This window comes from Anastrepha ludens, chromosome 3 (genome assembly GCF_028408465.1).
Source record: "Anastrepha ludens isolate Willacy chromosome 3, idAnaLude1.1, whole genome shotgun sequence".
In the NCBI taxonomy this organism is placed as follows: Eukaryota; Metazoa; Arthropoda; class Insecta; order Diptera; family Tephritidae; genus Anastrepha; species Anastrepha ludens.
The window spans coordinates 104568876-104596485 of record NC_071499.1 but is presented as its reverse complement, the minus strand read 5'-3'; the positions used below and the strand labels follow the sequence as shown (position 1 = coordinate 104596485).

Sequence of the window (27610 nt, the reverse complement as noted above, 5' to 3'; positions counted from 1 at the left end):
GACCGCATGTCTTATACTGCCAGAAGACTTTCAGTGTTCGAGAGAGCTTCTGCTCGACGTCCGTCTTCCAAGTCATCTTACTATCTAGGATTGCCCCTAAGTATTTGACTTCAGAACACAGTTGCAGTGTTACTAATTTCAAAGTGGGTAGTAACAGGCCTTCCATATTGCTCTTCGATGGTCCTTTTTGTAAGATTCACCAAATACTCAATCTTGTTTAGAGCTATCTGCATTTTATTGCATATAGCTTCTAGTGACCGCATAAGATTGGATGTGTCCAATTTCCTGCAGATTATTAAGGAAAGAGTCCACAACAAAGCATCAAAATAGGGGAGAGAGTACACCGTCTTGTGTGCAGTGTTGGCAAGTCAGTCCAATTAAATGCAACTCTGCTCGAAAGCATAACCTCAGCAAGTCAGCGGAATGTAACTCTACGCAACAATCATTTTGATATTGGTCAGTTAGGAGTAGAGAAAGCACCAAATTTGTAACGCGCAGTGAAGAACAAAGTAAAGTAAAAATTAAAATGGCTTTATTGATTTCCAAAATATTCTCCATCCATCTATGTTAGTGATGGGCAAACTCAGCACATTTGCACTGTGCGGCAGCGTGTGCTTCTGCGTGCTTAAAAGTGCTAGGTGAAGGGGGATAACAAAGCACAGGGAAGAAACGGAAAAATTGAGCGAGTTGTGTCTGTGTTTGTATCCTGAATGAGAGAGCAATTATTCATGAATTCTTACCAGGGATGCCAACTTTTAACTTCATATCAACAAATTTCTAAAACAATAGGTTTTTTTGGTAGATTTTTCTTCAATAACTAAATTTAATACATATTAAACTTTCTATTATAATAATGGATTAAAATAATGAAGAACAATAAACAAGCATTTAAACATTTCAAAAGTTCGCGTAATACTGTTTTTTAATTGCTAGATGTAAAGAAGATTAAGACCTCTGAAAATATTCAATTTGAGATTAAATTAAAATCTTACATATTGGAAAGCAATGACAGTTAAATCTTCAATAATATTGATCAGTGCATATACTGACGAATCTGTATATTATTCACACTTATCTTATGATTACTTAAATGTTTTTTGAGATCTGATATAATTTTTTAAACTGATGTTTTTTAAATTGAGCTAAGAAATCCAGAAAATCAAATTTTTTAGCAAATTACTTTAAAAAATTCCTAACTCTCTTCAGCTATCGAAGTTTGTCAATGTTTCAGAATTTCTAGCTACTATATGATACCATTTTTTCTTTTATTTTTCATAAAAAGAGGACGTGATTGAAAACTAATTTCGCCCATCTAAATCCAATACACTCTGAAATGCACAACTGCAAATAAAAATAAACAACCAATAGTATATTATATACTTACATATGTATATAAATCATGAATAATAAAATCCACAATTTCCAAAATTTATTCCCACATTTAACAACTGCGGCAACTCTTACTCATAAGTTTTGACACTTCATAAATAAAATCAGTTTTTTCGTGATTTCTTCATTTTACGACGATATTTTTTGAGACCGTAAGTTACATACTATTGTCGCATAAAAAACCACTAATATTAAGTGTATTTGCATGGTGTGGATGCAGTGAAAGTGCTGAAAATTCTATTTAAAAATTTGAAACGGCGAACGTCAAAACAAAGTGCACAGTGTTCAACTGCCGACAAAAACATAAATTTATTTCTAATGTGTAATATATTATTCTGCTTTAACTTTTAATTTAGATAAGCAAATATAAATAAAATATTAAATATAAAACATTTGGTTCAACATGACCTCAAATAAAAGAACATTGTTTAATTTGAATCCGAAGTGGAGTGTAACTTTTTTATGCAAATATGTAGACGGAGAATCACAATGCCTTGTATGTGAAAAACGTGTGGTGTGTAAGGTATTTAACATAAAGAGACATTATGAGCTGCACAGAAGTGAATATGATGAATATGTAGGAGAAGAAAGGAAAAGTATATACAAATCCTTAAGTCTAAACGAAGAGCCCGATTCGATGTGCCAAATTACAGAAGGTCAGAAAAATTCAAATTATTAAATTTTTTTTTTTAATTTCTTAGGAAAGCGAAGATTACGTTGTAGATGTAAAGCGTGCAACTTATGAAATCGCGGTAATCCTTTCTTTTGAGAATCGTGCATTTTCGGATGGCGAATTGGTGAAGTCTTGTATATTATGTATTTGACAAAAGTACAGATGTATCCGACATAGACCAATTAGCGATTTTCATCCGAGGAGTTGATGCCCACCTAAATATATGTGAAGAACCTTTGGACATTATTCCAATGAAAGGGACGACTAAAGGTGAAAATTTATTTCAATGTGTTAATGAATGTACTGAACGCATGGGTGTATCATGGCGAAAAGTGGTTTGCGTTACCACCGATGGTGCGAAATCCATGAGCGGATGCAAACAAATTTCTCTAATCATTTTTGTGTACTTTGTCATACTGTGCGCATTGCCATATGCGTGTGATTTGAATTTGAGAGCAACTAAGTACTCACCAAGAATACCCACTCTGCTATGATAATTTCCTCAATGTTTTTTGAAAAAATCCTCTATTTTTTTAATGGAAACATGTATGAATTGTCCTTTTTAACAAAATAAAATGTATAACATGCATTGTTTAAATAAAACATGGCTGGTTGAGATTACTGTTCGCCAGCATTCTTTAAAAAAATGCACTAACATAAAAACATACGATATACATACATACTTATATATAAACGAAGACAATTTTTTCATTCAGAAAAATATACACCGATTGTCAGTACAAATTTTTCTCCACATAGTTTAGCAACTATGAAACTTTGACATGCGAATGTTCAAACTTCTTGATTATAAAATCGTCTATGCTTCTTGATTACAAAAATTATAAAAGTAAATAAAATAGAAATTTGCAAAGATGATGTTAATATTCAAAGAAGCGTTTCCAATAAAAAAAACCAAAAGCATTTTATTATTTAATATGAACGATCAACACTTCGAAATCCCCTAACATGGAATGAAGTACCCTTATCTGGTAACATTGCTATTGGCAAAGCTTCACTCTCTTTTTTACAAACACATATGCGTTGCTCAGAAGTGATTAATATACGTACACGCCTATTGCTTACCCTTCTGATGTAAGTTTGTCGCCCCCCCATCTAGCACTTTGCTAGCACGCTCTGCTGCGAGCGTGCCACTCTGCTGCCCGTCCCTAATCTATGTAATAAAATACACTTCCGCATTCGCTTCAACCCCTATTCAAAGCCATTTTGCAACTCGGAAGTGGATGCCTCCAAAACGAGCCGCTTAAAGATTCATCGGCTTCTTTAAGCGTTGAAAACGTTGACTTGCTTCCTTCTTCTTGATTGGCGCGATAACCATTTACACGATTTCGGCCGAATTGAACAAAGCGCGCCAATCGTTTCTTTCATGTGCTAACCGGCGTCAGTTGGATACACCAAGAGAAGCCTAATCCTTAGCCTCCTGATCTTTCCAACGCTGAGGACACTCCTCTTCCTCTGCTACAACCAGCTGGTACCGCATCGAATAATTTCAGAGTCGGAGCCTTCGTCCACAGGCCGACGACAAGACCCATCCAATGAGAATCCGCTAGATCTTTATTTGCTGCACTATGTCTATGTCGTCATAAAGTTCATACTCGCGTCGCCAACATCCAAAGTTACGAAAAATATTCCGCAGAATCTCTCTTTCTCTCAAGCACTCCAAGGGATGCTTCATTGGATGACTCATTAATGAGATCTTTTAAGAGCTCAAAAACTCTCCTATCTAAGTCCATAACTTTTCAAAAATAAAATAAAGGGGAGAAATATCAGGTCAGTCCATAAGTTCGTGCGTTTTTTAAAGGTGGTTTTAAAATTAATAAAAAGATGTTTAAAGTATTTATTAATCAATAATATATTTTCCTTCATTATTTACAATGTCTTCCCAACGTTTAGGCACATTTTTAATTCCCTGCTCAAAAAATGTTTTTCCTTGGAGCCAAAATAGGGGATATCGAACACTTTTTATAGCTTCTTTTGAGGAGTAGTTCTTGTTACTCATATGGGATTGAAGTCCACGGAAAAGGTGATTATCACAAGGTGCAATATCCGGAGAGTATGGTGGATGCGGCATTAGCTCCCATCCGAGCTCGTTCAGCTTGCCTAATGTTTGCCTTGCGGTATGAGGTCTTGCGTTGTCGTGGTGAAACAAAACTTGGCGTCTATTCACTAAAGACGGTCCATTTTTTTTAAGAGCCTCATTCAGGTTTGATAGCTGATGGGAATAATAACACGGTGCTACAAAATAAAAAAAAATAGAAAGAACTCTTCAAGTGATATAGTGCACGTTTTAGGTCAAGACCAGTACAACACAAAACTGTGTTTAGAAAATTCAAAATACCCTCAAGTTTTTTATTTATTGTCAAAAAACCGATTCATGGTGTTTTTGATGAAGTAAAAATACATAACTAACCCATTTTTCAACCGATTTTTTATTTCAATATGGTCTTGGGAAGGGAAGTGTATGTGCGTTAGGAATGTATGTATGTAATTCTAAGATTGAACGATTGACGTTCAAAAGAAATTTTCAATAACAAGCTCTGATTTGTGCAATTTTTCCACGTTTTTTTTCAATGTGATGCAATTTTTTGGCCACTATTCTCCAACGGGCACCACAAATATATACATATTTTTAAACTCTAATAAAATGTGCTCGAAATAAGCTATTTTTCATCTTCATACAGTGAAAACTGTAAAAGTAACGATTTTTTTAAACAAATGTTTTTTTTCCACAGTTTTAAAAATCCAGCTGAACCGAGACTGCGAGAAAATACCGCATACTTTATTTTTGAAGCCAACTTTACTCCATTAAGGGAGTTCTGCATTGACCGAAACAAATGATAGTCCGATGGTGCAAGGTCAGGGCTATATGGTGGATGCATCAAAACTTTCCAGCCAAGCTCTCCCAGTTTTTGCCGAGTCATCAAAGATGTGTGTGGCCTAGCGTTGTCCTGATGGAAGACGACGCCCTTTCTGCTCATCAGTTCTGGCCGTTTTTTTCGATTGCTTGCTTCATCTCATCAGTTGTTGACAGTAAAATGTAGAATCAATCGTTCGAGCAGGCTGGAGCAGCTCATAGTGGGTGATTCCTTTCCAATCCCACCAAACACACAGCATAACCTTTGGAGGCGTCAATCCTGGCTTTGCGACCATTTGTTGAGCTTCACCACCCTTGCATCATGATCTTTTTCGCACATTATTGTCGTATTAGCTCCACTTTTCGTCTCCTGTTACCATTCGCTTCAGAAATGGTTCGATTTCATTTCGTTTCAGCAAAGAATCGCAGATGTTAATTCGGTCCATTAAATTTTTCACAGACAATTCATGTGGTACCCAAACATCGAGCTTCTTTTTGTAACCAGCCTTTTTTAAATGGTTCAAAACCGTTTGATGATGAATGTTTAGTGCCTTGGCGATGTCATGGCTGCTTATGTGACGGTCCTGGTCAATCTTTTCCATAATTTCATCGACTTCATCTACTTTTTCAACGATAGGTCGACCGGAGCGAGGTGCATCTTTCACGTCGAAATTTCCAGAACGGAAGCGAGCGAACCATTGTTGTGCTACACGAACTGATACAGCATCGTCTCCGTAAACTTCACAAATTTCATTGGTGGCTTGCGTGTCATTCTTCCCTTTTTTATACAAAAATTTCAAAATATAGCGAATTTCTCCATTATTTTCACTCATTTTTGAACAGCTGTAACTTTTTTGCAACTTCTCCGAATTTAATTTTTTTTTTGGTTAAATGAAGCTTAAAATGTCACCTTTCTATGACACAATGTGATTGGTAGCACTGGAGATAGATGATTGCAACGACATCTATTGACAAAATACGAAAAGACTTTTGCGACTACCCAACTAAAGATTTTCTTATATTAATGTCTTGAAATTCTGTATCTTCATTATAGTCACATTTTAATGGCAAAATCTGAGTCATTGGGCGAATAGCTGTGTCCACTTATCAAAAATTTCATGTCAATTGATTCAGCTTTCATTTCCGCGCTTTAACAAATTTCAATAAACTTAAGACGGTTTTACGATTTCTGTTTTGACTGGTAAACGAATCCGAATATGTTATTATTTTTTCGAAGTTTGTAGCGTAAGTCATTATGTACTGAAACGATTTATATTAGAGTATGGAGTTAATCGAAATGGCTTCTGAAGTAAATTACTTATTATCCAGTTGCCAAAAAAATTTGTGCTAATATTTATTATTCAGGAAAGTTATTATAAATATAAAAAGTTATGACTATACCAAGGGCTTTGACACCTAAATTTAAGATTTTTCAAAAAGTGGAGTTAATCGATGTGTGCATTGAGCGGTTCATATTATATGTAAATATATGCATATGCACATAGGTACTTACACATGCATGTATGTACATATGTGCATATCTACGTATTTTAGTCTTTATGTTGTTTGCCTGCTGCACTGGCATTAAAATGTCGAGACAACGTTGCCCTTTATGGTGCCCCCTTTTCTTACACTTGCTTTCGCATCTCCTTTCATTTTCAAGCTCTTTCTAGTACAAACTTTTGCTGCTCACGCTCCTTGACATTGTACCCCAATATTTAGGTGTATGCGACCGGCATGCGACACATCCAATCCGCCCCGAAACCAAATCATCTGTCAAAGTGTGTGCTTAGCAATATTTTTTCACTCACTCAGTTGGCAACTCACTTTTGTAGGCCGCTCAGTTTGCTTTCTTCTTTCTTCATTTAATTGTTTTTATATATACATACATATATTGTTTTTTTTCGCAATTCAATGCATGCGGGTCGGTCTCTCCATTGTGTAGGGCATTTGGTGCCATACCAAGCGGCATTTCATTTATTAGGTACGCAAGAAAGGTAGGTGGCATTGCTTGTATTGCCACTTATCCCTCTCGCATACATCCTGCTCACAGCAAATAATACCAACCTGGGACTGTCTCTTTTGAACTATTCGCATATACTCACAATTTTATGTTCTCCTGCCGCGTTCTCGGTTCGGTTGCCTGTCTCCCCCTCTGGCGCTGTTGTTTTTTTTTTTTTTTTGTTTTGTTTTTTTTGCTTTGTTTGGTTTGCAATACAGTGCAATGTGCGTATTTGTATTGTTTTGTTGCTATTTATCTTGAACCCTTGTTTTGTTCGCACATTTCTTTTTAGCTCTTTTTTTGCTTTTGTTGTTTATTTATATGAATGATTCTCTTTTGTATGTCGATTTTTTCGGTCACCTTTCACAGTTCATATTCTCACTAACAGTTGTGTCATTGTATTGTCATTTTTGTTGCTACTTCTGCATTTGTTGTTGCGGCTTGTGTTTTTTTATTTTTATTTTTTCTGTGTTCGTTTAATAAATTATGATTCGTTGCACTTTCTGCCTCGGCCCGGTTCAATGCTCCAATTAAAGGTTAAATTACTTTACACGTTTTTTTTTACTTTTGTTTTTCCCTCTGGTTCTGGTTTGTTGTGTGTGTCCTCATTCCTGTTTGCCAAATACAGAGCGCCATGTTTCATCTGAATTTTCTGAGCTTGGTCTCGTTGTTGAACTTTAAACATTTACATATGTACATATATAGGTACACGTGCATGCATACATATATTACTATAAACATACATGCATACATATTTTGATAGCTTTTGGGTATTAAGCTGGAATTTTGTAACTTAAGTAGAGTATTCAAGTTGACCAATCAGATGTGGTGACATTCCTTACCTCCAGCTGAAAGAGTTTTTGTGCATTGCAAAGATGTTGCGGATAGCGTTTTGTATTAGTGCGAAGGAAGCACTTTAAGGACTTTTTAAAAAAAAAGTGTGATATTTAATATTCCTTTTGATGGCGTTCAGCTAGAAGAAGTTGAGAAAACTAAATTTTGATTGATGTGGTGGCGTAATAACCGCAACAGATGCCTACGAAAACCGTAAAGTTCTAAGCGTTTTGATATAGCCATTGGAACAAAGACTTTCTCAACTGGTTAGCCAACCGGCCCAATAAATGCCAGAAATTTGACTGAAGGTTAGTCATTTACAAAATTGGTCGCTTTTGGCTTGAAGAAATGAAGTAAAGAGTGTTGGATTGAAGATGAGCATTTTTTTTTTACCGAAAAATCATCATTTTACATGGAACTCTTTCACCTCGATGGCAATGTTTCTTTATATTACATTTACATTGAGCCCAAGTGTACCATTTGGGCGAGAAAAATGAAAAGTGAAGCCAAAACACGCATTTCAACGCATTCAAACAGAATCACAAAGCAAATGCGTGCCAAAGTGACTTTTTTTTTTTTGGAACGCATCAAAAAACCAAAAGCTCTGCCTAAAGCTTTTGTTTACCTCATACATACATATGTATGTAACACAAGGCTAAAAGTCCCGGACCGAACAAAGAAAACACGTTTTTCTTCCCAAATTAGCTTTATTCATCAACGTAATTTCCATTTTCCATTTCAACAGCTGGCTTTTGAAGGTTAGTACCAACTGAAAAAAGTTGAATGCAATAAAACTAGTGCCATCTATGTGTTAGGCCTGGGTATTTTTATTTATTTACTTCAGTCTACAGAAAATGTTCTTACAGACTAATACACTTAATTAAATATGGTAAACAGATCAAGCTTAAATTGTACAATATTATCAGTAAAATTAATGATGTTATAATAATTGTTACACAAGACGTTGATTAAAGGCATAATTAGTGGTATTATTAGAAATGTTGGCCGCCGTAGCCGAATGGGTTGGGGCGTGATTACCATTCGAAATTCACAGAGAGATCGTTGGTTCGAATCTCGGTGAAAGCAAAATTAATAAAAACATTTTTCTAATAGCGGTCGCCCCTCGACAGGCAATGGCAAACCTTCGAGTGTATTTCTGCCATGAAAAAGCTCCTCATAAAAATATCTGCCGTTCGGAGTCGGCTTGAAACTGTAGGTCCCTCCATTTGTGGAACAACATCAACACGCACACCACAAATAGGAGGAGGAGCTCGGCCAAGCACCTAACAGAAGTGTACGCGCCAATTATTTATTTATTTTTTTATTAGAAATGTTGAATAAGCGATTAATTCTTAGACTATAAAAAGAAATATGGCTTTGAATTTGACTTAACAACTCCTTACAATCGATATTACCATTAATGATATTATAGACAAATATTATTGAGAAGTACATATATTCGTCGATCATGTAATGACTGTAAACCAAGTAATTTGCGGCGGCTTATATAAGGGGCAGAATAATCTTGCCAGCCCATTTTAAACAACGCTATTTTTGTGAAAATCTTTTGTACATTTTCGATTTTCCTCGAATGAACCTCATGGTATGGGTTCCTTATTAATGAACAGTACTCTATGCGGGATCGTACTAAGGCAACTTAGAGAGATTTCAACGTTTGAGGGGTTAAAATCAATGGAATTTCTTCTGATGAAACCAACCATTACAAATGCTTTAGATATCCCTTAATCAAAAATAATACCAAGATCTTTCAATGCCCACTTCCTACTTAGGCTACAGTTATTTAATTTGTAGTTAACACAAAAGTAATTTGGCTTCTTGGTATATGTTAAAATAAAACATTTATTGACATTCAGAAATAAATGGTTTGATGAGCACTAATTTTGAAAGGCATCGAGATCCGATTGTAAGTTTTGACTATCTTTTAAGTTATGTACCTCTTGGGGGAGTTTTATATCGTCCGCAAATATTAAACAGTTTGCAAACTTGAAATGTTTAGGTAAGTCATTTACAAAAATAGTAAACAGTAATGGTCCGCTATGAGTTCCTTGCGGTACACCAGACCATGTATTGACTCTGACTTTAGACACAATGGGTCCAATTTTCTTTAATAGTCTCCTACCTTTTAAGAAACTGGCGAAGAACTTCAAGAGATTTCCTCCAATCCCATTGTGTTCCAACTTATACGAAAGTATTGAGTGGTCCATCTTGTCAAAGCCTTTCGAAAAATCTGTATAAATTACGTCTAATTGGGAAGAGTTTTTAAATGCATTTATTATTTTATTTGTAGCTAAAACAAGATTAGAGCAGGTAGACCTGCCGGGAAAAATCCATGCTGGCAATGTGATATAACCTAATTTATATGCTCAAACAACTTTATTTGTATTATTTGATCGAACAACTTTGCAATAGTGCTCTGCTTGACAATAGGCCTATAGTTACAGACGTCATTCCGATCAACTGATTTATAGACTGGTTCAATTCAGCAAAGTTTCCATGAATCGATAAAAAATCCACTATTTAAACACATTTTGAATATCAATCAAAGAGGACGAGCTAGTAAATCGGCACAATTTGTAAAAAGATGTGGTGAGAATCCCTCGCTATCTGACCTAGCGCTGGGCTTAAGTTTAGAAATCGCTAGAAGCACTTCAACGTTACTAATCTCAAAGGAGCTGATAGTTTGCAAAGGTGAAGCTGGTAGGGTAGGAAATAACGTGATGTTATATCTATCATACACTTTCTGAAAAAATTGAGCAAATAAGTCACATGAACTGTGGGTATTATCAGAAATATCTCCATCGTATTCTAAACTAGCAAGAAAACCCGTAGTTCTTCTTTTGGTTTTAATGTAATGCCAGAAACTCGATGGATTAAATTTTAGTCTCGTTTCAATAGAAAGCATATATTGCGTGAATAAAAAATTATTTGAAATTGAACTCCTTCCTCAACTTTAGAAATTGTGCGTAGTCGTCTTTTGAATTACTAGCTGTGAACTTTTTAAAAGCTTTGCTTTTTCTGTTTTTTAAGTTCACTAACCTAGGATTAAACCATGGTGGTTTATTATTGGTTACTGATTTCTTTAAAGGAGTAAATTTTGAAACTGCATTTGAAAGTTTTCGACATAAAATTTCAAAGGAATCAGCAGGATCACTTGCTGAATCCAAAAAGTTCCAATCGGTTTCATCAAAGAAACTCCTATTGCCCTTATAATCGGCCTTTACATAATTGTGTTCTGCCACATCAACAGCTGTTTGAGTATCAAAATTATAAAATTTAAAATTAATACATAAACCTTTATGATGGAGAGTATTCTTTGAAATTGGAGTGACACACTCCGTGCAAGTAATATTCAAGTTATTGGAGTACATCAAGTACAAGGCCTAAAACTTGTTATGTGTTATTGAATTTACTTCTACAGCTGTCCACAAAATAATAGGAGTGCCGATATGAAAAATATAAGTGAGTGCACAATTTTTTTTATCGCTAACGCAAGTGACACCGATTCATAACGGTACACCTAACGGGTCACTAGTATTGAAATGTGAATCGAAATTTATTATTGCTTTCCCTATTTTAAAACTGTAATACATTTTGTTGTAGAAGGTTGTTATTGCGCTACACAAAATAATAGGAGTGCGAACTTTGTTTCTTAAAATATCGATAAACTAGCAAACATATTTACAAAAATCGAAAAGTAAGAAGGTTACTAGTAATTTCGAAGAATTATTGTTAATATTTGGGTTGATTTGTTTTGTCTTAGTGGGTAGAGGAAAGCATTGTACGGAAGAGAAGCGAGCTTTAATCAAAAGTCTCAAGAACAGCGGAAAAACGTACAAGGAAATTCAAAATATACTTGGATGTTCTGCACAAATGATAGCAAACGCCTTGTATTATAAAACAAAAGCTGAAAAACGCGGGCGAAAACAAAAACTTTCCTCTAAGGACGATCGCAACATCATACGCACCTGGAAAGGTAACCCATTTGTTTCCGCAAGGAAAATACGCGACGATCTTGATTTACCAGTTAGTGCTGAAACTGTACGCAGACATTTGGTCAATCATAATTTATAGGCAAGAAGTCCCCGGAAAGTGCCCCTTCTAAAAAAGAAGCATGTGCAAGCCCGTATAGAGTTTGCACAGGAGCATAAATCTTGGCCGGCTAGTAAATGACGAAATATTTTGTGGTCAGATGAAAGTAAAATCGAGTTTTTTGGCAGTTCAGGCTCCAGAAAGTATGATCGACGCCCACCCAATATGGAATATAATCCTCGATTCACAACAAAAACAGTGAAGCATGGTGGCGCTAAGGTCATGGTATGGGCTAGCTTTTCGTATGGCGCCGTAGGTCCAATATATTTAATCGAAGGCCTTATGGATCAAAAGGTTTATGCGAGGATATTAGAAGAAGTTATACTACCATATGCCACTAAAATGGATATTTCAGCAGGATAATGATCCTAAGTCAGCCTGCTCAGTCTCCCGGCCTCAACCCAGTAGAAAATCTATGGACCGATATTAAAAAATGTGTTGATCAACAAAAACCCACCAATTCGAAAGATTTATGGAAGGTGGTAAAAGAGGTATGGGAAGGAATGCCAATTAAGCGTTGTCAGGATCTCATCGACTCAATGCCACGAAGGTGCAAAGCAGTGTTAAGAAATCGAGGATATACCACGAAGTATTAATGTCTTTAAATAGTTTTGAAGAGCTTTAAGACCATTTAGTGTTAAAAGTTTAGAGAAACTAAATATTATACAAATCACTCCTATTTTTATGTGGAAGCAATTTTTTATATATCTTTACCTGAATTAAATTTTAAGTTTATGTATACGTTTAATTGAAATGTTTTAACTACGAATATATGTATATAGCTCATGTGATTAATGTTACGCTAAAAGTTTTGAAATAAAACCATTTTATTCTAAAAAAATGAACTTTGAACTTTTTTCATGTCGGCACTCCTATTATTTTGTGGACAGCTGTATATTATTTGCTAGAAAAGTAAAGAAACTCAATGGTACAAAAGAGATTCAAAAATGAAATGTCAACTTAAATACGAATAAGACCGCGTAAACACTTTTAAATGAATCACTTCAAATTACGCATTTATAATATTGAGTGTTTTACCTGCTCCTTCCATATTGTGTGTGCCTCTTGATGTTATCGTACAGATTTAAATCGCATCTGAGGGTTTTCGCCTATTAGAAAACACCTTCTCTTTCATTTAGTGTTTCATGTCCACAATAGTTTTTTGCTGTTTTAGGATTTAATATTAAGTGGAATCGAGAATTAAAAAAACACCTGTGTTCCGGTTTAGTTATCCAAAGAGAAGTGAGTTAATTCCAACAAACATAAGTTAGCTGCTCTGAAACATTACGCCTCATTCAACAATTTCCCACGTTAACTGATTTTCTGTTTGGCGGAAGTAAAGACAGAAACTAGAGAATGGGCACGAAAAAAAATAGTCGATTGTGTTTGCTCATCAGTTACGTAAAATTAACTGTAAATAAAAGTTTGTCTACATATTCATAGTGTTTGTTGTCATTATTATTAGTTTAGTGTACTAAATTTTTGTAACTTCTACGTATTTTTCAAAATGTGTTCGCTTAAGGGGGGAAAATTGTGCCCAAAAAGCAAAAAATTGTTATTTGTGGCCAAGGAAAAAACTTTAAATTGTCCGAAAGGTATGGTAACTTATGTGTTAAAGCAGTTTGAAATGAAAGCTTGGCCTGGTAGTGGAAGAAAAAAGGTTTGCATTGGAAACAAAAACCAAAGATTCGTGTCTTTATTTCGAAAAAAGCTGACATTTCACTTCGAGATGCTGCAAAACAGGTCCATATGTCGAAATGTTACGTTCAAAAAGTGCGCACAAGTGAAGGTTTACGATTATGTAACAAAATTGTAGCACCCAATCGAAATGATGAACAAAATAAGAGTGAAAATTATACAGCCAAGACATCCATAAATATGTCGTTATGGACGAGAAAACTTGACGTATGTTTGCCTTAAGTCGACTTTAAGCATACAATGAAGAGAGGAGGAGTCCTAGGTGCCTTTGAGTTAAAAATATTGGACAAGTTCCCTAAAAAATATTAGGTTTGGCAAACCATCTGCCAGTGTAGTATGAAAAGCAAAACGTTCATTACCACGGACACTATAAATCACGAAATTTATATGAATGACTGTTTGCAAAAACGCTTGCTGTCATTCATAAACCAACATACAGACCTCAGTTCTGTTCTGGTGCGATTTCGCATGGGTTCATTATAGCCGTCTTGCTATAAACTGGTATGAAAACCACGGCGTAAATATTGTTCAAAGGACCACAACCCACGAAGCTGTTCACAACTGTGACCCATTGAAAAATATTGCGCAATTGTTAAAAACGAGAAAGAAATTAAAAATGAGCAGCAGTTTAAAATGAACTGGTACAGAGCATCCCAAAAACGGATGTCAATCGCCTAATAAAAGTAGTAGTAGCCCAATAAAGAAGAAAATAAAATACAAATTGTTTTGCTCAAAATTCAAATTAAGGCTGCAAAAATGTTTCGTTATAAGAAAAAATTCGATAGCGAATGCAAATTCGTTATAAGAAGAACAAAACAATATAAAAGTAAAACGAAAAAGCAACATTCTTAAGATTGATTCGCAAGAGAGATGATTTCGTTATTCAACAGCTCCTTATAAGATGCTCTCAATTCACCAGCCGCCAAACGAGTAGGGAATAAAACAAAAAATGTCCTTGAAAGCAACGGTGCATATGACTTGGCAGCACTGCATTATATTCGTTTTGACAAACTGTTATGTGTAATCCCTGAAAGTATGCAAAATGATTTTATTCCGGCGTAGAATGATCAAAAGACAAGCGTCCTGCTCCTCACTATATACCGCTCAAACTGTTATGCAATTCCTTCAAAACATCCTGCCTGAATGTATGCAAAATATAAGGAAATATCGATGCCTATATTTGGCAGCATTGGTCTAAGTATGTCGCTGGTAAAAGCTATAAACAAAGTCGCGTCATCATCGCTTACCTGTTGCTGCTTTCACATACAAATTTTTCGGTTGACAAGCGGTAGGATTTTATAGCAAGCAGGGAAGTGGTGAATCGAAAGCGGCATTAGAGAAGTTTGACTATGTAAACCGTGCGCAATTTAGAGGTATCGAATTTTAAATTGAAATAAAACAACGAAAAATCAGATTGATTGGTCAATCTTTATTATTTTTCTCTAGAATCATTCATTTATTTTATATTAAAACCATTTTTTTTTTCCTTGTTCACTCCACTCGGGAGCATAGGGCCTCGACAAGACTCACTCTTGCGTTGGTTAATCTATTTTGATTTCTGACAGTCTTAAATTGTGGGAAAAAGAAAAATGTGAAACACAGATGGCGTTCTAAACAGTTAGAAGGCATGTGGGCATTATGTCGTTGCTTAGGAAAGACGCCTTCTAACTGTTTAGAGCGCCATCTGTGTTTCACATTTTTCTGTCAGAAGAATCGCACAGATGGTTGAAGGCTTCGCTAAATTTGGTGTGTCTGCTCTATTACCGCGGTTGCCACAATGCACAATGCAAATAATGCGCTGACTATTGTGCGGGAGCAAGTATGAAGAGGATAAGGTTTGGGGTCGAGATTTTTTTTTTGTTTTTGAGAAACAGGGGAAAGTAGGAAAATTTGGAAAAGTACGAGGACCGTGATTTACGTGGGATTCGAACCCATAACCTTTGGGACTTGCACTTACACTAGACTTTTAAATGTTGGCCGCAACTGCGACGTAATTCGGTCATCCATAAACACCAATTTTGAATGCCTTGCTGAAAGACTTCGGTCGGTATCTCGCGAATAACTTTAATAATGCTGGCTTCCAGTGCCTCAATCGAAGCTGGCTTATTCACAAAGCATTTAGACTTTACATACCCCACAAACAAAAGTCCAAAGGTGTAATGACACACGACCTTGGTGACCAATCCATTGGTCCGAGACGAGAGATAAATTGGTCACCGAAACGACGAGGCAGTAAATCCATTGTTTTGCGGGCTGTATGGCAAGCGCAAGTGCCGTCTTGTTGAAACTAATTGGAACCAAATATTGTGGAGATCAAGTGTTTCAATTTCTGGCATCAAAAAGACATTCATCATGGCGCGATAACGTTCGGCATTCACTGTTGCATTGGCGCCAGCCTCGTCTTTGAAGAAATATGAGCCGATGATTCCTCCTGCCCAAACGATTGTTTGCAATGGATGTAATGGCTGTTCTCGAATGGCTTCGAGTGACTCTTGCCAAATATGGCAATTTTGCTTATTGGCGTAGACATTAAAACAAAAATGGGCCACCATAAGTTGGACTGAGTCCGCGATGAACACTTTTCACAAAGCGTCGATTTTGGTATTACAATTTAACGATTTGTAAAGGTTGTTGACGCGTAAGTCTTTTCATGATAAAATGTCAATGAATACTGAAAAAAATTATGTATATACGAGGGCGGATCAATAAGTCCGTGACTTTTTGTATTTCTGACCTCTTTACTGAAAAAGAAATACTGCTCCTGTCAACAGGCATCTGTCAGTTGACTCCTGTCAAAATTTGAACGTGCTGCGTCAGTTAGTTTGTGTTTTACAGCTACCTTTATCAGACTACCCAGTAATTCACAGTCGACCACAAATGCAATCGTGTAACAATTTCACAGGAAGGTTTGGCGTTGTTTAATCGCAATATGGAGGAGTTTTTGCGCCGTTTTGTAACCGTGGACGAAACATGGATCCATCACCACACCCCAGAGACCAAACAACAGTCGAAACAGTGGGTTTCTAAGGGTGAATCGGCTTAATAAGCACACGAAATTCAGTTTTTTTCCATTTTCTCCTCAAATTACTGGGTAGTCTGATAAAGGTAGCTGTAAAACACAAACTAACTAACGCAGCACGTTCAAATTTTGACAGGAGTCAACTGACAGATGCCTGTTGACAGGAGCAGTATTTCTTTTTCAGTAAAGAGGTCAGAAATAAAAAAAGTCACGGACTTATTGACCCGCCCTCGTAGTTTAGTAGTAGTCACGCGTGATCTGTCATAAAAACCCTATTGGGAAAAAGTACCGCCAATCTGATCATAAATAATTGGCGCGTATACTTCTCTTAGGTGTTTGGCCGAGCTCCTCCTCCAATTTGTGGCGCACATCTTGACGTTGTTTCACAAATGCAGGGACTTACAGTTGTAAACCGACTCTGAACGGCAGATATTTTTTTATCACGAGCTTTTTTGTGGCAGAAATACACTCAGAGGTTTGCCATTGCCTGCCGAGGAGCGACCGGGCTGAGAAAAAACGTTTTCTATTATTTGATGTTCATGCGCAGAGATTCGAACCTATGCATTCCCAAATGGTAGTCACGCACAAAAGCATTCAGCTACAGCGGCCGTCTAATCTGAAAATTAGAAAAACAAATTTCGTATTGAGTAATTACCGACATCCTGCCGCATCCTGTGGGGATATCTGCTGCTTAATGATAATTATTGTAGCATTTATTATTAGCATTTCTTTAGTAGTTAAATTTCATTTTCGCATTACATACTTACATGTGAATATTTTTTTTTCATTTCCAGGAAACGTATCCATCCTCACCGCCCGTTTGGTTTGCAGAGAGTGAAGAGACAAGCGTAACAAATGCCGTACAAATACTCAGCAATACGAATGGACGTGATAATCATGTTATAAATCAGGTGAGTGAACTTATCAGCAAATTCACAAAGACCACCAGTAGCGCCTAGTTCACATCACGGCCATAGTGACAGCTCCGACCGCACACCGCCGATTGAAACCTACATTCATACAGGCGCATGCATACGTACTTAAGTACGTCAATGTATATAAAATGGAACAAAAAAAAAATAATAATAAACACCGAAACAGCAGCTGTGCTGGGTAGCGACCATTTATAACAGCGCAACAACAGCAACAGCAATACTATGTACACTTTTGCGTGTGCTTATTTTTATTTTGTTCGTTCGTTTGTTTTATCAGTTCGGTATACTCTTCGCTTGACGTTTTCATAATGCAGTTATGCACTTGTTGTTTATGCTTGTTTGTTGTTGGTTCGTTCATAGGTTGGCATATTGTTACGAGAACTGTGCCGCCTGCACAATGTCCCACTGCCACCCGATATTGATAATCTCACCATACCGTTTCAATTGCCACCCCCAAGTGCGTCACCATTGCATCAACAGCCCGCAGCGCAGCACCAGATCGAGGACATCGATTCGGACCAAGATGAGGTGGAAGATCTGATTTGTGAGAGTGAACAAGAGAGTGAGGGCGATGAAGATCTGCCATTGGAAATGGACGACGGACGTAGCGCGAATAAAGTTGAGGTAACTATATTTAGTTTTAAATTGTTTGCATATTTGTATGTATGCGTTTTTGGTTTGGATGTACATATTTGATTTTTTGTTTTTCTTTTTGGCATTTCACAGAAGGATGAAATGGAAGTTGAACACCTGGCCACATTAGAAAGACTGCGACAAAGTCAAAGGCAAGACTATTTAAAGGTGAGTTGAGTGGTTGCATCGGAATTGGTATTCTATTTTTAAATCTGAGGATGTATACCATTAAATCAAAAGAAATGGGGAAATGCAGTGATACAAATTTTATTAATGGAGTACGAATAATATTGAAATTGCCTGCTCACATTGCTTCGACCTTGAAAATGAAATAAGTACGTAAAAGCGTGTTAAATTTATTTTCATATCTTCATTCATGATATAAGACATTTACATTTAAGCTCGCATTGTGTGGAATTAGCCAGATTTTATACTAAGTCAATGACTTCTATAATTAACTGAAATTCAAAAAACCGCTCTCAGGTTTTATTATTTCACGAGAAACAGTTCTGCCATTTTATATTTTCCTTGAGCAGGTTTTACGTTTAAAATGTGAGAATGCAAATTTTGAATTTCGAAACAGTTATAACTCAATTAGTGAAGGCTTAAGGGGGAGCCTGGTTTATAAAGTCAAAAAAATCAATTTTTTTTTTTCGTTTTAAGCGATTCCTAATATATTTCAGAATATTCACACAAAGTTACAGAGCCTAATTCTCAATATTTCCGTAGATACAAAGCCAAAGGTAGGCGAGCGTTAACTACCTAACGTGACCGGACAGTTGTAGTACAAACTTTATCTTCTTTTCTCGACTTTTCATTTTTATGATTTCTTTGAATTGAAAAAAAAAAACTAATGAAGCTTTTGAAATGAATCATAGCTTGTTCCCTTCAGTATTAAATTCTGTTCTATTTGAACTAACAAAATAGATAAAATTTTCAAGATTTTTATACCAAGTTGAAGTGAATTTTTTTTTATAGAAAGACATTTTTTTCTTTAAAACCTCCAAAAAGTTGAAATTTTGGAATTTCTCTAAGTTTTCTTAGTTCATCTAGAATAAAAAATCATGATAATTAGAAATCCATTTGAAATTTTTGCTTTAGATAATAATTACGAGCTGTATCTTGTACGCCAGTTGGAAACTCCAGCGTTGCAGCGCTCTACTAATTTCTATGTTAAACATTTTTTTCAACTTATTTTAACCAGTACAAAAATTTTTTATACTTTTTAAATGTTCATTAAAAGATATTGTAGAAAAAACTTTGCAGTGTTAAATTAATTTTTTCCTTAAAAAAAAAAAAATCGCAAAGAGATGCAATTTTAAGACCTCATAAACCAGGCTCCCCCCTTAACTTAAGAAATTTGCAATAATTACTCAACACGCTTTTGTTTCTTCTGTTACGTCCATAGTTGCCAACTTGGGGCTTTATATAGATTAGTTAGGTTGGGTTTGGCAGCCGCATCGCACATAGAGACAGCGATGCCATTTACACCACGAAATGGGTCTGTTGTGAACCGCAGGTGCTGGGCTACATTTCCACATTCATATTAAAGTGTATAGATTATATGTATTCATTAAGAACTAGGATTTAGAGCCAGGCACGTGCAAAAAAAGGTGTTGAATTGTTTCCAACTCCTCCTCTTTCCTGCAGCTACGACTCAAATCATGCATGTAAACGCCTAATCTCCTTGCATTATTTCTTATGAGACAATGTCCTGTGAGGGCTCCTACTAAGACCCTAATTTGAAGTCTACTCAATTGTATAATATTCTTGAACAGACGTAGATTTAGCCTTGGCCATGTTTGCCTAGCAATTTCATAGGTATTGGCACTAATCCATCTTTGATTTACAGAACTGATTAGTGCGTCCATAACAAGAAGCTTACAAGTTGCGAGAGGTACCCCCATAAAATTACTTATGTTTGGCATACAAGTACCTTTTCTTGCAAGTTAGTCAGCCCTACAGTTTCCTGGTATATCTCTGTGGCCTGGAACCCAGCATAAGATAATACGATATTGTTTGGTCATCTCATTAAGAGATTGGCGACAATGTAAGACACTTACTTCTTGATGTTATTTGGAATGCATTCATGCTCATATGGCAGCTTGGCGGTCCGATAGAATGCAGATATCTGTTGATGAGCCATTTTAACGCTTCATAAATAGCGTTTATTTCCGCTTGAAAAACACTACAGCGATCCGGTAGTTTAAAGAATTCACTGATAAAAAGCTCTTCGCAATATAACCCTGATTCTACACCGGTGCCCATTTTAGATCCGTCCGTGTAAATCTGAATCTGGGTGTGTTGGGTGATAGATCTTCTTGAAGCCATTCCAGTCTAGAAAGGGTTGTCATTAAGAAATTCCTTTCGAAGCAGAGAATGGGAGGGTGATAGTCATAATCAGTGGATATATCCGTATAGGAGTCTAAGATGGTGGAATGTCTATGTGTGACAGTCTTCCATTGTGAGCTCGCTCTGAGCCTTAAAGCGGAACAGGCCGCTGAGTATTTGCAGAAGAGATCTAGGAGTGGCAGATGTAATATGATATCCAAAACCATGGATGGCGTGGTTTTTATGACGCCACATATTGCTAATTCCGCTGATCTCTGCACCGTATTCAATAAATTAGAATCGGTTTTTTTCTGCATAGCACACCACCAGACAACGTTTCCATATAGAAGAATGCCAATAAGCAACCTTAGGCACTAAATTAAGTTCTTTTTAAAAATTAGACGCCAAAAGAAAAAACGGTTTAGTGCATAGTGCCCTTTTTAGTGCTTGTTTTCAGAACACGAAGACAATGTACAGTGGCGGACACTGAAATCTAGACACTCAAAAAGTCAGACGTGTCTTTTTATCGATATTTCTATTCGCCCACGTTAGGCTCCACCATTATGTCTCTGCTTGTGAGTCCTCGCTTTGTTGTACTGCGTCGAGGTCTATCTTTTTTCTCCGTAATACGCCTTCAACGTATCTTTTAACCGCATTCCAGTTATCCTCGCGCTGAAGCATCTTGCATCAGAGCATCTCTTTCCACGAGCCAGTCGTTGCAACTAAAGAACGTGTGTTCCGCGTTATCGTTCGGTGCTTCGCAGTATATGCATCTGGGGTCGATTACCTTACCCATGCGGCAGTTAGTTTTTTTATTTTGTGCCCAATATGTTGAGGTGTGATCAAGATCAAACCGTTAACTGGCTCTCAGCGAATTCGGAAGAATCAGTTGATGTGCTGACCTAACCGAGGTCATGGCAACGACTGGTTTAAAAAAACTGAGGTTGTGTTGGTGATATACGAAAAACATCAATACAGTCTTCGCTCACCTAGTTTCGTTGTCGTCTGAACAACGACTGACGGGCGAGTGTGTGAATGCATGTGAATTCTGCTGGCGAATCCCCAATGAGGTGGCAGCCGAAGTTACTCACTCAATTTCGTTTTCCCCCCATAGATGATGGGTGATCTATCGTCCGTGATACAAATATACGTGCATTAGAAAGAGATGTAAAATCACACGTGCAGGATGGAATTCATCAGATTCGTTATATTGAGCTTTAGAACCTATTTTGATTTGATTTTCAAGATTTCTGTCAAATATCCCTTTTATGTAGTTTCTCCTATAACGAGGAGTGTTCTTGTAGGGTCGTAACATATCTGCAGTACCAGATTTATATCTGACAAAAAATTGCTACTCCAGCAGCAAACCCCAAAATTCTTTGGAAGCGTCCCTAAATTACGTGAGGTGTTTTTTTTTCAATTTTCTGTACCTCCCCCCCCCCCCCCCCCCCTGATGAGATGTCGTGAGATTTTATTCAACCCCCTCCCCCATCCCCCAATCTCACGTGAGATTTTTCAAAATGTGGGTTTCTTATGTAAACGCATTACATTGTTATTGTAAAAAGAAAATAAAAATTGCTTCGTGCTTTTATTTACGACTAGTTAAGACTAGTAATCAATGTTGCTGAGAGTTATAAGTGTAATAAAAATTTTACAATACGAGTAGAAGACTTAAATCGTAACTACTGCGATTAAAAAAAAGAATATCTACTCTAATTCCTGCTCCTTCAACTTCGTTCTGATCTAGCCACTCTAAGCCGTTGACGCTTGCGCACAGTAACTCATTAGTTCGTCTTGCAACATTCCGTGAGGGTCGCACTTTGCGGTACATTAGCACTTGCTTAGCTGGTGCAATGTGAGCTGCTCGCCTGTGCTCTGCAGCTCTTGTGATAGATGCGAAGTAAATACCGCATGTACGCAGCATAGTTTCTCTAAATCATCACGTATATTTGGGCAATAGAGATCATAAGGCGTGCTGATAAAGGCATTCAGCTGTTGAATCGGTAGGCGTATTAGAAATGGAGCAAATGACTTTTCGTCCTGTTCTTTAAAGTCCGGAATTATCAAACGTCAATCAACCTAAGTGATAGGATATGGAGGTGGCAGAAAACGGTCGTGAAGAATCATATGCAGATCACTCCGGCGTGGGCTGCAGCAGTTCTGATCATCGCATTTCACAACCTAAAAAAAAATTAAAAACAATTTCCTTTTGTAACTCTTAATAAAAATTTGTTGACATTCGCGCTCGTTAAAAAACTAAAAAAAAAAAAAAAAAAAAAAAATCGGCACGCATAAAAATTTGATATGAATCATCTGCAATGTACCTGGAGTAAATATTGGCTCTCTCTAAACAAAGAAGGTTGGAACCTGTCCGTGTGTCGCTGCCACTCAGCTCGTACGCTCTTGTTCATCGAGTCGCGCGTTCGGCTGATAGTGGCGCGAAAACAAACGACGGGCTGCACTGTACCGTAAATTCAGATTAAATTGAGCCATTTGGTATAAAACAAATATGGTGGTTTGACAGCAGTAATGTATTTATAACGTCGAAGTGTGAATGAAATTATTTTCTTTCGAACGAGTTAGTGAATGATCTCAATCATACTGCAATTACGCTTAAGATTAAATCTTAAGCATGTACAATCTGTATAATGGACCAAAATAGTATAACTGTTTTTTTTGTTTCAATCAGAAAAAAAAATTGCGTAATATTTGCCGAGACCGCACCTTCTCTCCAACGTAAGATAGATGAGATTTGGACTCCAATAACGACATTCGTTGAGCGAGACTTCATAAAGGTGGTAAAGAATTCTAGTAGAATGTCGTTAACAGCCTCTCTGTATACTGTGAAATTCAGTGATTGTTGTTGTGTAATCAGATCTCGTCTTCTCTGACGGAGAAACCTTCTGACGTGCCTACGAGATGACGCAACCTGCAGCAATTAACTCCTGCTGTGGTCCCTACTGCAACATTTTGGTCTCAGATGCTGCAGTTGGTTACATTCGAAAACGAGTTGCAGTTCAAATATTTTCTTCGAAATCCTATATATGTAGGTTTCTCTGTGTTAGAAACATCCATCTTTAAAATGAGTTAGTAAACCATAGCCTTGATCTGTGTCACATTTTTTATGCTTTACCAGTTTATAATCTTAATCCAAGAAAGATTTTTTTTCTCTGAAATTGAATTTTATTGAACCAAAAGAAAAAAATCTGGGAGAACTAAAACGCGTTTCTAAATTCTATTGATTTTTTAATATACCGCCTTGAGCGCGGATTACACATCCGTTGAATTTTGGAAACTATTGAGTTTTTACTATCGAAAGCTTTGCATATTTCAAGAATGAAATTTGTTTAATTATAATTTAAGGCAGATAATTATTTTTGAAAAAATTCAAAGAACTTTTTTTTACTCTAATATCTTCATACTATTTTTGAAATGACTAGAAAGCTAAGGAAAATTGACTAGAAAACTAAACTAAACTAAACTGTTTTTTTTCTAATCTAGTAATATTCTCTTTTTTTTCTTCTAATTTCTTGAATTCTGCAGGGTTCAGTTTCCGGTTCCGTTCAAGCGACCGATCGTCTCATGAAAGAGCTGCGTGACATTTACCGTTCCGATTCGTTTAAGAGTAATATGTACTCAATAGATCTGGTAAACGATTCGATATACGAATGGAATATACGCCTGAAATCGGTGGATCCCGACAGCCCGCTACACAACGACTTGGTCATGCTCAAGGAGAAGGAAGGCAAAGACAGCATATTGCTGAATATTATTTTCAAAGAAACCTATCCATTCGAACCGCCATTCGTACGCGTCGTGCATCCGATAATATCAGGTGTGTGCGAATATAAATTAAAAATGGAATCTTTTACTTAAAATTGTGAACGTTTCTTAGGGGGTTATGTACTTGTGGGCGGTGCCATTTGTATGGAGTTGCTCACAAAACAGGGCTGGAGTTCTGCTTACACCGTAGAAGCTGTAATCATGCAAATTGCGGCAACACTAGTAAAGGGCAAAGCCAGAATACAATTTGGCGCCACGAAGGTAAGTCTCATGAGCAGTGGGTAGCCATTTTAATAGGGGCAGTACACAGATTTGTATATTTTCTAGTTCAAGATTTTTTTCTAACATATAACTGATACTCGAAGTGTATTCAGTTAAGCGGTGAGGGGCTACAAAGGAAAAAAAATTTGAACTCCGAGTGGTTTTGGAAATAAAATTTCGTCTAACCGGCAAATTCTTATTTATTTCATATCTTTAAATAATACAGTGATACGACATTGAGGCTCATGCCTCCGAATACATACAGTTTGTCTCATATTCTTTTCACAATTTAATATTGTATATTATATTAGAATTATTTTCTATAGGGTGGGAATCGGCTATAAAAAAAAAACTAATCAATATTTTTTCAAACTTTTTTTTTTATTTTGAAGATTGAACATTGTCATTTATGAATGAACAATAATATCGTTCAAATGACTGCCACGACTGGCTTACAGTAGGCCATTCGATCAACCCAATTTTTAAGCACATTTTCGATTGTTTGGGCTCCAATTTCATGAATGGCAACTTCGATTTCGTGTTTTAAAGCATCAATCGTCTCTGGATGGTTCGCATAGCATTTGTCCTTAACGGCTCCCCACAAAAAATAGTCCAACGGGCGTAAATCACAGCTCCGAGGCGGCCAATTGATATCGGAATTCAAAAACGGTAGCCAAAAGTTCGAGTGTAACTTTGGCAGTGTGACAAGTTGCAGCGTCCTGTTGAAACCAAATGTCGTCCATGTCATCCTCATCAATTTTTGGAAACAACTCGTTGAGCATGTCACGGTAACGCTCGCCATTTACTGTAACCGCGGCTCCTAGCTCATTTTCGAAAAAAAATGGCCCGGTGATGTCGCCAGACCAAAAACCGCACCAAACAGTGACTCGTTGTGGATGCATTTGCTTCTCTACAGTAACGTGTGGATTTTCTGATCCCCAAATCCGACAATTTTGCTTATTGACGTAGCCACCGATGTGAACATGAGCTTAATCAGAAAAGAAGAAGAAGACTCACCACTTTGGAAATAGGTTTTCAATATTTCCCAATTTTGTTCAAGCGTATAGCGTCCCATTTCGTAAATGTCAAACCTTTAAGTAAATTATGAACACATTTGACATGTCATTTGTGTTACCATTCTCAAAAAAATAGGTGATTCAAAAAGCAAACGCTATATGGCCCACCCTGTATATAGATTCGATTATGGCATATTACTTTGAATTTTTTGTTTTTGGTTTTTTTGTAGCAGAACACTTTACTAATGCCTTCTAATATTTGATCCAATAAACAAAAATAGTTACTTAAACGAACAACAACAAAAACCAAAATGCATCATATTTTGCGTTGTCTCAACTCGTCAAAACGTAAACAAAAACCAGAAACTTAACGGTACACTATGTATGTTTTTTGTATAGTTTTGGTTGCTGCTGCACTTACATTCGATGTGCCAGGCAGTTACAAGCGATTCATACTATGTATTCATTACAGCGCATCAGTAAAAAAAGTTTTTGCAATAATCCTGGGTTATCGTGCGAGTGAAAATATAATACAATTGGTTTATTATAATTACCTAAATCCGCAAAACAAATGCCTGAAATGTTTTCTATTAATGCAAGGACAGTTACAGCATTATAAATCGCCTAGAAAACGAAAATCGGTTAGAGTTAAAACTCTCCAGTGGCAGACCAGAAAAGCTCACGCCAATAGTGGAAAGGTCAATAATGAAACAAAATTGACGAAAAACTACAGTGCAGCCCTCGAATATTAGTCGCAGGCCACCAGGGTGTGAAAGTAGGGCACGAAGCAAAAGTTCTCTTAAAACTAAAATTTTGTGGATTTTGAACGCTGTATGCTGAAGTTTATACGATTTTTGATAGCAAGGCCTGCAATGACAGCAGGCGTAGGAAAGAAGTGAGAGCTGAGATTCTGTCATCCACATGCGGTCAAAAGGATTGAAGCGACCTTGCAAGTTGTGTATTTGCCCAGCACTCGCTGAGTAGACGCGAAGCCCATCTTTCCAGGAGTAGAGTGTAGGATGTCAAGGGCATCCCGATCCTCTCCTTTCGCGGGGACACTACCTCACAGGTCGCCTGTCTGCCCAGCTCGTCCGCTTCTCAGTTTCAGGCGATGTCACTATGACCAGGTACCCAGATTAGCCTTATGTCAAAGAATTTTGCTGCAATTGTAAGTGGAACCAGGTATTCCCTGACTAGTTACGAGTGCACCATAATAGAGCCCAGGGCCCTAATTGCCGCTTGGCGCTCAGAGTAAATATTTACCTTATTACGCAAGTAACCAATCAGCTACTTCTTTCATTGCGACTACCTCTGCTTGGAACACACTCTTAATCTGAATTTGAGTCTGTTGGGGAGCTTTTTGCAGAATACTCCTCCTCCGACCCTATCGTCCAACTTCGAGCCATCCGTGAACAGGTTCGTTCACCAAACCCTTACGCCAAGTGTTGCACCCAGTCCACTCCTCCCTTGATGGAATATAGGTGGAGAAAGTTGCGCTTTGACTAAGCGAGGGTACACACTGATCCGTTGTCGGGGGGGATGAGCCCAAAGTTTCTAAGGATACTTGAGTGTCCGTAAGTGAGGTCAAGCCTGAAGCCCGAACCTCTCAACCTGATTGCAGTACGTGCAGCGGCAGTTTTGCGCGCGATGTCAGCTAACTCACGCAAGTTCACTTTTCGATAAAGAAAACCGATTTTGTGGATTTTTTTGTGAAGTTTTCTAGTGTTACCGCCTCATTTGGACGTTCACTGCGTTGTGCATCTCTGGTGTCTACGACTACGTTTGGAGTTAGCAAACCATCGTTTTATTGTTGTGTCTGATGAAGCGGAGTCCCCATAACACTTTTCAAGCTATTGTTTCGCCAGAACGGTATTTTTCTCCATCAAGAAACAGTGTAAAATTAAAACGCGAAACTATTTTCGGTTCATTGTTTTGAAAATAAAAAATAAACAAAGTTAGCACAATAACTCACGAACTAATGAATAGAATAACATGAAATTTTAACAGCTGTTTTTTTAAGGTTAGTATTAACTGACTGTCTTAGCTTAGCAACC

At 37.0% G+C, this 27610-nt stretch overlaps 1 protein-coding gene across 9 annotated transcripts in view; it reads left to right on the top strand.

Annotated features, from left to right (window-relative positions):
- The window catches only part of LOC128858682 (ubiquitin-conjugating enzyme E2 Q2), a 45753-nt gene that overhangs the window by 15408 nt on the left and 2735 nt on the right, over positions 1-27610 (top strand). For all 9 annotated transcript variants that reach the window (XM_054095150.1, XM_054095146.1, XM_054095145.1 and 6 more), the window contains 5 exons: positions 17392-17508; positions 17893-18156; positions 18259-18333; positions 24040-24331; positions 24392-24540. In XM_054095150.1, the coding sequence (XP_053951125.1) occupies positions 17392-17508; positions 17893-18156; positions 18259-18333; positions 24040-24331; positions 24392-24540 (897 nt within the window). The remainder of the gene's footprint in view (positions 1-17391; positions 17509-17892; positions 18157-18258; positions 18334-24039; positions 24332-24391; positions 24541-27610) is intronic.